This window comes from Priapulus caudatus, unplaced genomic scaffold, assembly GCF_000485595.1.
Source record: "Priapulus caudatus unplaced genomic scaffold, Priapulus_caudatus-5.0.1 Scaffold102, whole genome shotgun sequence".
Lineage (NCBI taxonomy): Eukaryota > Metazoa > Priapulida > Priapulimorpha > Priapulimorphida > Priapulidae > Priapulus > Priapulus caudatus.
In genome coordinates, this window is record NW_014577163.1 from 54,971 (window position 1) to 67,982 (window position 13,012).

General features: G+C 40.9%; 1 protein-coding gene across 4 annotated transcripts in view; it reads right to left on the reverse strand.

The window, feature by feature from the left end:
• The window catches only part of LOC106805152 (poly(rC)-binding protein 3-like), a 115,510-nt gene that overhangs the window by 24,057 nt on the left and 78,441 nt on the right, over window positions 1-13,012 (reverse strand). For all 4 annotated transcript variants that reach the window (XM_014806647.1, XM_014806646.1, XM_014806645.1 and 1 more), the window contains exons 2-3: window positions 2,427-2,450; window positions 166-198 (exon numbers count right to left, since the gene is read on the reverse strand). In XM_014806647.1, coding sequence (XP_014662133.1) covers window positions 166-198; window positions 2,427-2,450 — 57 coding nt within the window. The remainder of the gene's footprint in view (window positions 1-165; window positions 199-2,426; window positions 2,451-13,012) is intronic.

The following is a 13,012-nucleotide window of genomic DNA, read 5'->3' on the forward strand; positions in this document are numbered from 1 at the left end:
TTATTTTAATGAATGATTGTGTGCGTACCCGGTCGCGCGTGTGTATGTGTGTTTTTGTGACTGTAAAAACGCGTATTATAGCCGTAAATCCATTTTTTGTGCAATGACGAGTGAAAAAGTTCGAGCCGAATTATCTGCTATTTAGAGTACATGAATAAGACTCACCTCTTCTCTGAATTTCTTTATGTTGTCTCCTTTCTGTAAAAAATAATGTAATCAACATACATTATTACATGTAATATACACATACACTCATTCTACGCATAATAATCTTCAGCGCTCGCTGATCAGGCTAATACTTGATTGACATGAAACTGCGCCGAATAAAATTGTAACATGAATCATAAACGGGACATGTTCGAACATCACTTCGCGAGCTAAATGCGAAATGTTAATTGTACTCTTCTTCATTGCCAGTCTCCGCAATGTCTGTAATAAAATTATTGTCTCAGTTTTAATAAACGCGTCGCGGCGCTGTATTCCAGCCACTCGTGATTACAACACATTATTCAACGTGCGCGTAAAACCAGCAATCATTGTCATAATCTCCGCGCGGAATATTTAGCGCTCCTGTATTATCGTAGACGAAATTTGCGCGAGTCGATTCGAATACAAGAGCCGATACTAAACTGACGCCGCGCATATTCTAATTACAATCCGTGTGCGATAAACAATTAGAGCGGTTGAAGTCTGGCATTATCTCTGCCTTACTAAGGCGCCTTTACATTTAACGGAAAACGATTTGGTGTATTATTAAATTTCAATATACGTGTTACTCGAAAACCAGCGATCCGTTGTTGTTAACGGCGTTAGTCAGCGAACGGGCTAGGTTAGCTACTATAAACAGTTATACGTGTATCGGATCAAGCCTAGCGCAGACTTGGGACTTTTTCATGCAACTCGGCTGCGATTCTAGAATGTATCTCTAATGTATCATCGTTATGTTATTCTAGAATCGCAGTCGAAGTTGCTGTGAAATCGCTATGTCTGAGAGACTGAGGGAACGTGCAACTGCAACTCGTAGCGATTCTAGTCGCTTGCAACGAGTTGCAAGAAATCAAACTGGTTTGATTTTCAGCAACTCGTCGCTCCCAATCGCTTCGAAATCGCTTTGAAATCGCATGTGTGCGCACACACGGTGAAGCGTGCGACCGATCGCATGCGGTTGCAGGCACAGGGACCTGAGGCAAAAAAAAAGTGTTATATATATAAAGAGAAGTGTGAAGTGTTATATATATAAAGATATATATATATATCCTTCTCTTTATATATATAACTTTCTTTCTTTTTCTTTTTTTGGCTCAGGTCCCTGTGGTTGCAGGTTGCAGCGACGAGCAACCAAAAGTCGCAAGTCTGCGCTAGGCTTAAGCAATCGAAACCGCCGGGGCAGAAAGAACAACAGATTTCACGATCGCGCGCAAGATAACGACACTTATCAAAATTTAGGCTAAGCCGCGGTGAGGGTTTTTCTTCGCGTGCTAAGAAAAAATAAGTCGCCGTACATACGCACCACCCACCGGGCCACGCCCACCGCCCGTCACTGTACACATTCTCAGCGAGTGAGACAATTCTTACTGACGTGACTAAGGAATAGAGAAGCTATTATGGATAGTGAGTTGTTATTCATCAGCGGAGCAACACATCCTAAGCTTCTCACTTGGTGTTAGATTTAGTAAGAATCCATCCTCAAAAAGGCAACGGAGGCTCAAATTCTATTTACGATCGAGGCAGGTTTACATTCCCGCCACGCTTTATTTCTTAACAACACGCTCAAAACAACAGAACATCGCGCAAGTTATAAAGATTACCACCCGATGGCAGCACGTCTCAATCGATAATAATACATGTCACAATATCTCACACTTTGGTTGTGTTCATTAGAGGAGGCCCCCTTCTTTCATGCTCGCCATTTTTTTCATCGACGGCTCCTGTCTGCAAAGTGCCCGATCTCTCCCCCTACTATACTTTACATAAAAGATCCCCGATTTTTCCCGTGCGTTGGGGTTGGTGGTCAGCTAAGCCTTAACTCGCCAACAGTATGGTTGAAAGAAGGTCAAAATATTGAACATTAAGAGTATGACTAGGATACGGGTTATTCTTAAAATTAGGGTTGTGTTCCTTTACTGTTAGCCATAATTCTACGCTGATCTTAACCATAACTTCAACGTTTACCCCCCCCCCCATCCCCACCAACAGCCCAAAGACCGCGTTTATCATGTACTGAATCTCATGCGTCATACAACGCCACTGTTGCACGAAGTAAAAATGTCTGAAATGTGCTCTCCCTAACGAACGGACTTATTGCAAGCGCAAATGCAGTAAGAACATATAATGGACGATCAATAAATGGCCGTACCACGGCAGGAAAAACGCACTCGCTGTATTCATTAAACCAGTGATTTACTGCTGAGCCGACTGATACTTACCTTGCCGATTATGCTTCCAACCTCCTGCAACAAAGAAAAGAGAGATTTAATACATCTATGTCGTTTGGTGAATAGTTCATGAAAATAATGACACGTTTCAAGGAAACGCGTGCCGTTTAAAATCTGCATAATTGCAATGGGCAGTAATCGTATGCATGTAGGCCTACGCGCTATTAAAATAGCATTGTATCAGGTGTTTTATATAACCCTAGGCAAATGGTTACGAAATTAAAGACAAGATATCCCGTCAAATGTAAGTACCCGCACAAATCAGGTGTTTAATATGTTAATTATTTTATTATATATATATATATATATATATATATATATATATATATATATATATACATATATATTCCATTGTCGGCCTTCCTGGTTAGCTAAGCAGGATTAGTTACAGAATTCTTCCCCAGAGTTTGAAGGTTAGCCGACGCGCGTATGTGCTGATGATAGTAGCTGTAACTCCGTGCTAGAAGCAGTGGTACAGAGATCATGAGTCCATGTTGTTGTGTTGAATTTGTTACAGAGTATAGGCCTATATCTAGGTTGTGCATGGGTTGCTCTTAGGCAATGGAATAATTTTTAAGATGCGCTCTACAACAAATCAACAATGGCTAAACACTCGATGAACTCTGCATGTTGTACATACATAGACGAATTAGTGCAATAGATTTTAATCTTCTCATCCGGCCCTTTGCGAGGCTCCAATAGACTCCTAAAACAATTGAGCCGCTATCTTGCGCGTCCATTTTCCGGACTATAAAATTTAAAACCGACCTTACTGTTGGAAAGGTATGCGTGACACACGTCATGAGGGGTTCTTCTCATTACCCAATCTACTATTAGGGACGTTTTGTGTTTAGATATGGTTCACTAATAGGCTTTCCTACATTTTGGAGTCAAGTGGTTCAGCGCATGCGAACAGGGAGCGGTAGACGAGAGAGAATAAAGGGGGCGACTACAGTATCTTACGGGTGTTAACTGATATCCAACTTCCAACAATTCGCCCGTCCATGCCGCCCCGCTGTAACTAGCTAAATTCAGACATGTTTGCTGATCACGCACGCGCACAAGCGCGATTAAACAATCACACGGCGAAGGAGTACGTATTTACGAATGTTTACCTAAACACATTACATTACGCAAACATACGCTAACACACACACACACACACACACACACACACACACACACATACATGCATACACACACACACTCACACACACATACACACACATACACACAAACACACACATACACACACATACACACACAGAGAGAGCGCGAGAGAAAAACACGCGTAGCTGGTTGCGTAGGTGTTAGTTGTGTACATGTCATGTGTCGCCGGGCTTAGCGAAACATCACCGCGTGGTCCCCATTGAACTGGCGGCTCCATTTCGACATCAATAGCGCGCTAGGTGGCAGTCTCTCGGGTACCAGGGATATGTGTGTGTGTGTGAAAGATGTTGACCGAATTCGAGCTTTTGATGCACAGCCGCACGCGCGTACAAATATACACAATCACATCCGCACTCCTACGCGCTCACGTTCTTACACTTTCCACCCACACATATGTTTACGCACATAGACAAATGAATTCCATTCAATCATATCACTTTATTTTCAATTATGGAAATTGCATTTTGAAAAGTATTATAATAGTTAACCAATTTATTAACAACGCTGATAAAAAATTAAGAAGTGAAACTAAATAAATAAATATGATGAGTGACTAATTAACACGTCTTCTAGTCAACCACTCCTATTGATTACAAAACTAGATGATGACAAAATTGCTAGATAAAAAATAATATGCAATATGTGAAACCCGAGTTAGTAATTTATTTCTTGATTTACATGATAAAATATAATAATTATATTATACATGACGACTTTTATTAATTACCACAAACATAACGATGAATTGAAGGGCACACTAGCCTTATTGAAACAATGCTCATTACAGAACCGAAAAACAACCTCAACAAATATTTGATAAACATTTTACAAGCATTAAATAAATAATGAGTAATGTTTCACTTCAATTAATTACATACACATTGCGATTAAGTATAAATTAAACCAATTAAATACATTTCAATACAATAAGATTAAATTAGAAAGATATTAACTGTTGAAAGAGAAGTGCTATCAGTCATACATAATAACACATGGACAGCAACAAAATCGATTTCACAATATATTGATATTCAATAGTTTTTGACCTGTGGCAGTTGAAAATCTTGGAAAACAATACATAGTATCAAAACAAAGTAGGAAAATAATACATAGTATTAAAGAATAGCTGGCCATATAACCATGCACATTCATGGTCAATGCAAAATAATTTGGAAAAAATTAGGTAATTACTTATTTGGGATACGATACAAAAAACATAATTTGGAAGCTGATCCCAAAGCGAGCATCGCATATTGCAAACAGGGGTAGGTAAGCGTATAATAAAACAAAGTTAGAGTGTTAGTATCTACATATTGTCTGAATTTGTATATTATTCCAGCTCTTTTTGACAATTTGTTTGTAATATGTTTAATATGAACGCTCCAAGTTGATTGTCTATATGAACGCCGTGACCAGTATGTTTGATTTCAATGCTGTGTATGTTGACTTAAAAATTAGGAAATGTAGAATTCTTAATCAAATGCTTTTGGCAAAATTTATCGATAAAATCAGCCATCGCTTCATTTATCAGTATATTTTACTTCCAGTATTCGAGTATTAAATTAAACCGGATTTTAATTTGACACAAACAGTATTTTTGTAAAGTTAGAAGCACATGGGAGATCATATATATAAATCAAGAATGAAAGTCGGCCTAGAAATCCTCGTGCCTAGAAAGTCGGCCTAGAAATCCTCGTGGACCAACGCTTAATTGTGACATTAAGAATAGATGAGCGAACGTCCTCGATTGCAGTAAGTTGTGCCCGATTAGTAAGACAGCGTTTAAACGTTGTTAATTTCTAGAGCTGATCCTCTTACGCCTTAATGTTTTGGTTTATGTTAAAGTATGTCATGCTGCACAGTATAAAAACCTTAAAAATAACATGAAATATTACACAGGTAATTTTGCCGGCAACTAGATATTCAAGAGGAGTGACATGATGGATTTACGAAATTGTCAAATCTGTAGAATGTTTATTTTTCTAAACCCAAAATTGATTTGACGAAAGTATATTACATTGGGTTATGAGGTTATCTATCCTATTATACAGACGTTTTTCAAAGACCTTTGAGAATGGCGAGAGACGCGAAATACGAATATAATTGAAACTTATAGACAATTGTAAATAGGTATAATTTTAGCTTGTTTTACGCGGGTAGGAAAAACTCAATACATGATACATTACTTAATAACTTTGGACAATGCCGGTACAAGTGGTGAGCCAAATTAGGCTCACAGCGAATCTTGGACCTAGTTCAACAAATGTGAAAAGCATATGATGAACGTTAGAAAATCCACAATATTTCACAAATGGATACACGGCATCTTCAATTCGCGCGTACGCGTTTTTGCTCGGCAGCTTTACTCCTAGTTAGCTAAAACATCTACAATCGGTAGCGGGGGGCTTAGTCGCTTAACACAATACACACGTACATCCGAAAAAAAACAGCTTTATTTCCCGACTCGGACGCGAGAACCGCTTATGAAGCTAATACAGCCGCTGTCGCTGGGCGTTACTGGCCTTGTGTAACACAGCGCTCGTGTTTCGCAGCGCATTTAGCCGAGCGGCAATACACACGTGTGCGGATTGCCAGGAGTGTGTATTTCATGCACATTGCGCGAAAAAAACACCGGGAGAATTTTCACTCCGCTTTGCAAAATTATCATTTATCGCCACAGGAGCAGATTCTCCTTTAATTCTAATATGTGTGGAATCCCACTTAGAACAAGACACGCGATTCCATCTCATGCTGGCCATGAAGCTTGTGTTTCCTGTTTATTTCATATTATGTATTATTTAGATTTTTGTTCAATTTCTGTGGGACGAGTGTTACGCTGACGGACAGACGTTATTTGAAAGCCTATTTGAAAGCTATTATCGTTCCTCGCCTTTCTTTCCAGAAAACCCGACGCTATTTCCAATCTCCATCAGTAGGTTACGCTACGACATCACGTCAGTAAGCTTTCCCCACTCTATAGAGCATGCAGGTCTAATCGTTTCACAGGGTAAACATTTTTTGCACAGCGCAAACACCACTATAATAGCCAGCCTATATCCCGTCATTTTCTGACTCATGGACGATATTGCGTAGCAAATTAAAGACAAAGTAAATACTTCACAGATTCAACAACGAACAAGCAACTCACGTCCATTATCATCGTAAGGCAGAACACGATAAGATTTAGTTAAAAAGTTGACGAGTTGATCAACTAATCGACCAAGAGTCGGCAGTGTAAACGTAAAAGTTGAGCGCTCAACTAGTTGATGTCATCTAGCTGAGAGATTAGAACATCTTTTTGCCACGCAGTCACTCAGATAATAGCAATCAGGAGGTGTGTCCCTCCGCCCAGGGGGGATATAATTTCCGCGCGTGTTTTTGCTATCGGCGCCACACAGGATACTAGTACACCCTGGTGCGAATTAATAGCGTAGCTGCCGCGGGAAGCAGCATATAATGGACATGTGACAAGCAGGTAACAGTCTGTGGTGTCAAACTCCTCTGGTTCGTTTTACAAGATTTGATTTAGTCTTGTTGACAATATCTTTAATGCAAAATTGCTATTTTCTCACCACCTTGCGTCTATAGTATAGTAAGGTTATATAAAACATGTAGGAAAGCTCCATAACCAATTTATTTCCAACGCCATCGCTAACAAAACTAAAAGCGTGTATACCGTCACAAATTGTGATTATCATTTTGGTTTATCATTGCGATATTATAATATAATATTATCAGGAGTGTATAATAGCGGAGCTTCGACCCGCGCGAGGGAGCACCATACTTAAAAAAATCGATATGGTAACCCATCAACTTCATTTTTGATGGCGTGTCCGTCCGTCCGTACGTACGTACGTACGTCCGTGTACACATGGAAACCCTGTGGTACCACCTAGAAAAATGCATATCTCAAGAAGTAAACACTTCCACACAACCAACCTTTGACAAATGTTGTCTTAGGGGCAGGGGGTAACACCATTGTCACGTGATATGACGTCATCACTGACGATGATACAGCAAGTTGCCCAATAAGCCTATCCTCTTCTTACGGGTTGCCTATCGTGGATTATCGTGGAGTCACCTATCGGGAGCTCCGCTTTTAGGCGGTGCCTAAATCTATATATTACATGCAAAAATGCGTACCCGCATCGCCCCGCGCACACTGCGTGTGAAATGTTGAAACGTTTGCCGACTCGCGGTCGATAATGTAAATGCTTTGAATATCTGATAGAAAAGTTAATATTACGTTGAAAAGTTCATCAACTCGTCAATTCTTCAACTTAAAGTTGATAGTGTGAACCCAGCTTTAGTGTTTGCAGTGATTTAGTCGGTTCCACATATGCATGGGATTCTGAATATTGACGGTCCAGTGTAGACGATTTACAGCAAGTTTGCCTACGCGTGCGCAGTCATCGGCATATACACTCCCACACACGCCCTCAGTCACATAGGCACGCCCGTAAATACTCACGGACACACACATGTATGCACACACCGAATTATACACACACAACCGCGCACGCGCGTGTGCACACGCACACACTCACACACGCACGCACGCAGACAGGCAAGCGTACACACACATGTACACGCGCACATGCGCGCAGCCAATGTTATCTACACGCCACAACCAAGCGTATACACACTAAATGTCAAACATTGATTTTTTCAATTGAACGCCAGATTGGATCTTGATGGAATCGCAACGATTTTATGTTGCATCTTGATGGACGTCGAAGATTTTATGTTGCATCTTGAAAGATTGATTTTCACTTTTTTCAGTTTGAAACTCGAGTAAAAGTCAATGATTATCAGATTTGATTTTTCGATTGAACATTCACAACCTAAGCAAATCTAAATTTTATAGGTCACGTGTCAATTCAAAATGCGCGTTTTGACATTTTTAATTTTGCAACAATGAAAGAATGTCGTGCATCGCTAGGAATTAAGAAATGATATCGCTCAAGACGCAATAAACATTTTGAAAAGAAAGAATAGATATAGATAGATAGAGATGCACACGTTTTCGTTGTGTTACGATGTGTTCATATCCAATTTTCTATGCTATAACTGCATAAAATCTTATTGCTTTTCAGGTTAGTGTGATCAGTGATATATCCGCTGTGAGGTGATACTATATTTTGCTATATTTTAATCGGATTGAGCGTTTCTGAGCAAGAATTTTGCAAATATTCCTTTAATGTTTTTACTGGAAATATTACTGTGTTGTGTTTAAGTTGGTATTCTATTGTGCACGCTTAGTTTTTCTATAAGTCTAGGAGCTGATCATTCAGCATATCTATTCAGACATTATTAGCGGACCTAGCTGTTATTAATTTCATACAGAAATGCTTAAAGAAAATGCCAACTCCAATCCTTATCCCAATTCCTATCCTTAGCACTAACCATAACACTAACCCTAGCATTAATGGTAACACTAACCCAAATCCCAACTCTAACACCATACTTAATCCTAACCATTACAGTAATGCTAAACTTAGCTATGTCCTGTAGGTCCCGTGTTCTTTTCTCCAACCGGCGAGGCATCGAAGCTGTGTGTGTTTGCTAGTGTATAAGTGCGTGGCATTATATACTACTGCATTTTATGCCAATCATGTGATACTAAAATTGCCGGCGTGAATGCATGACCGGTTCCTGCTTTTAGGTCAGAACAGTTTACAACGGCTGAGAAGCTAACGAAGTAAAGGGTTCGATGTATGGATGAAGTAAGCGAGTATAACTATGTTGATGAACATGTATTTAGACATTAGGGCACGTAGGTAGGTGGGATAAAATTACGCATACCGGTATCTACGTATCACGTGGGTGCGGGCGTGAGTGGCTGGTTGGTCAGATAGCGTTGAGCGTAGCATGGCAGGCAGCATGCATGCAGTCACACTGAGAGGGTCTATGACTCTATGTCCCCCAGGGTACTGCCGGAACGTACCCTGGGTACGGTCCGGTATACCGGAACGTACCCTAGTACTATCTAATATGCCGGACCGTACCTCGCCTACTCCACTAACGAGTCTAACGAGTCGCCCACGCCTACTTCCTAACCCTAACCCTAACCATATCAGATAGTTACCAGGGTACGTTCCGGTATACCGGACCGTACTCAGGGTACGTTCCGGCAGTACCCTGGGGGACATAGACCCTATGAGCTGCAGTAACCTAGTCAGACGCTTAGGCAGCGAAGCGACACGCAAGAGGATAGACGGGCCGACAGGTAAATACACTTTATAATGCGACATTAACGCCGTACATGACGCTCACATGCGGCGACTAATAGCCAGCGGCGCACCGCTGACGTACGTCACGGCCCGCAGTGCTGACATCTGACGAAAACCCACGCGCACGTTGCTTACACGCCGTTGTTGACAAGGAACCCCTATCACAGGGACCTGAGGCAAAAAAAAGTGTTATATATATATATATATAAAGAGAAGGTTATATATTATAACCGTTATATATATCACTTATATATATAGCTTCTCTTTATATATATAACTTCTTTTTTTTTCGCCTTAGGTCCCTGTGACCCCTATACCCCAACCCGACTAAGCTCCACGTCCACGCCCCGCAAGGTGCAGCTCGTTGCCACTAAATGGAATTCACTGCGGACGGCAAAGCTAATGCGAGTGTCAACTTATTACTCGCCGAGAGACGGACGCTCAATGACACATCGATTTACTTCCTTCGCTTTTTGGTTTCCACGCGCGAATTTTGCATGAATGCGAGCATTGACACGCACAGAACACGATATCGGTGCGGACTTATCGGTGCAACAAAGGTGCCGTCGTGTACGATACAGCGCGAATAGTACTGCGAGTCTTAGTCATCAGCAGAAAAACCCTTCATAAAATCCATCCAACAATCCATACATCCTTTCATTCATCCATCAACATATTCATACATCAACGAATCCATCTATCCATCCATCCATCTATCCATCCATCCATCCAGCTATCCATCCATCAATCAATCAATCCATCCAACTCTCCATGCATCTAACTACCATTCCATTCATTCATCAATCCATCCATCCATCCATGCATTCAACTATCACTAAACAAGTAACACATGTATAAAGACACTTCATTCTATTATATCCACGAACGTCACGGAAATATTCTGTTTATCACTATATCTGATACGATTAAATTTAGTACCTCGTGATTTAACATTATATACAAGTATTTCAACAAACACAATTATTTCACATATCTGCCCTACTAAGGTGTCTACGGCCTAGCGTGCTACACGGCGCATGTACTATGGCAGCTTCCCGGTCTTTGCGTATTTTTTAGTGGCGTGCCTCCAACGTTTCACTGTCCACCATATATCAAGGGCTGTGATCAGCGGACGCACCGTGTGTTTTACCCGGTAGAAATGAGCAATAGAAATGAGCAATCGAGATGAACAATAGAAATGAGCAATCGAGATGCGAGGCTATAATTATATCACTTAGCAACAACATGAAATCAAGAGCGGATAATACCGATGATATTATCCGCTCTTGGTGAAATGTACATGCGGGATGATTCATAGTGTAAACACGTAGTTTACATAAGTTTTCAGAATGCAACTCCTATTTAAAATTACATTGCCAGCAGATTATTCTTGTGATAACTAGCTTGGGCAACAACAACAGGTTTAATGGAGTATGTGAAATACGAGTCTACTACGACCAGGCGTTTTGTGCATGAAACACAGCCGCTAATATTGGTTGTTTATGCACGGGTAGCAAGAATGGTTGTACACGACTTTGCACACGAGTCGTGCAGTGGAGCGGAGTCTCGAAGTCGCTGTTTCTTTACAATAGATGCTACCCCTCCCTGGCTGAACTTGGACACGATCGAGATGTGTGAAACCGTGCGGCCAATAGCGGTTTCACGCTATCTGTGCTACGGCGTAGGCATATTAATTACCCACATAAACAGGCTGTGTATGTAGAGGTCTATTATAAAACGGGAGCATCTGCTAGGCATCTCTCGGGCGGCCGACTGGCTAACATGACTAAGGATGAGTTACTTCATTGTTTGGGGTGGATTCGTGTAGACTATATTAAGCGCATATATAAAGCAACGCGAAGCGTTGAGTCTTCAGTCTTAATCTCGTTCTGTGCCTGCGTACGTGTGTATCATCGTTCATCTTCAGTACGTAAGTTGTTCTTTTCAAGCCGTTGGCTTAGGGGTTGTTACTACTCTATCTTGATTTACTTTGTACTGTCTTATCGTGTATCTATCTCTTCTCGAATATCCATTTCTTATATTTCTTAACGTAGACGTTCTTTATAGCAGTTGTGAGAGAAGCACCTTGCACTGTTTGTCTTGACACCTTCCTTGTACTATCGTGCTAGTAATCTATTGCTACATGATCTTTCTTGTAATAAATCTATCTTTCGTGGCACTGTCTACTCTCTTGTTCTTGTGAGTATTAAGTGTTAACATTTCTACGCACTTCTCGTTAGACGTAATTACGCGCTTATAATAGCATTAGTTTACCATTGCGTTTTCAAGGTCTGCCTTTTGTCGTTTTTTCGGCTCTATAAAACAGCGGGTAAAACTACGTCCGTACATACGGTCCATTGCTATTACGAATTCTATACGCAGATTCACCTAATAATGTATTGTACAAATCAACTATCAGTTAACAAATATTAACAGTGGCGATTGCAGACGCTTGCCAGCACGTTTATAATTGATTGGCGACACTTTATTAGGTCGCGACCTCCATGTTGAGTGTCACCGCGCCGGTGAAATTGAGTGGGAAGAGACAGCGTTCTATAACTGAACTAAGCACTGACTTCTCTCTCTCTCTCTCTCTATGTGTGTATATTATATGTGTATATATGTATTTATTTATTTATTTATTTATTCTTGAGCCAGCTCTCATTTACTCACGATGACTTCTGAGACTAAATGTCTTATTAAGTCGATAGCCGAAACCATAATATGACAGAAGATACCGTTCGTTTATCGACCTCAAGATCGGATCGTGCCAATCCCGCTCTCTAGCGAATTCTATTACCGCGAATAAACACTAGCGGACATCTCTGGTAAACACGCGAGAGGCTACAATCGCGTGACAGATAAACGTCGCCGATAACAAAAGCTCCTCACGTGCCTACTGCCGAGTCATTACGGGAGTCGGTTTACGCGATCATGTGCGCATCGGAGAAGCTATATAGAGATATAGGGAGAAAGCACACGGACACGTGCATGCGCGCATCGGAGAAGCTATATAGAGATAGGGAGAAAGCACACGGACACGTGCATGCGCGCGCACACACACACAGGCGCGATTAAACAATCACATCAGTACATATTTCAAGTGAATGGCTTATAATATATACATCTATAGTGCTCCACTCACCGAGCGACTCAATATTATATATATATATA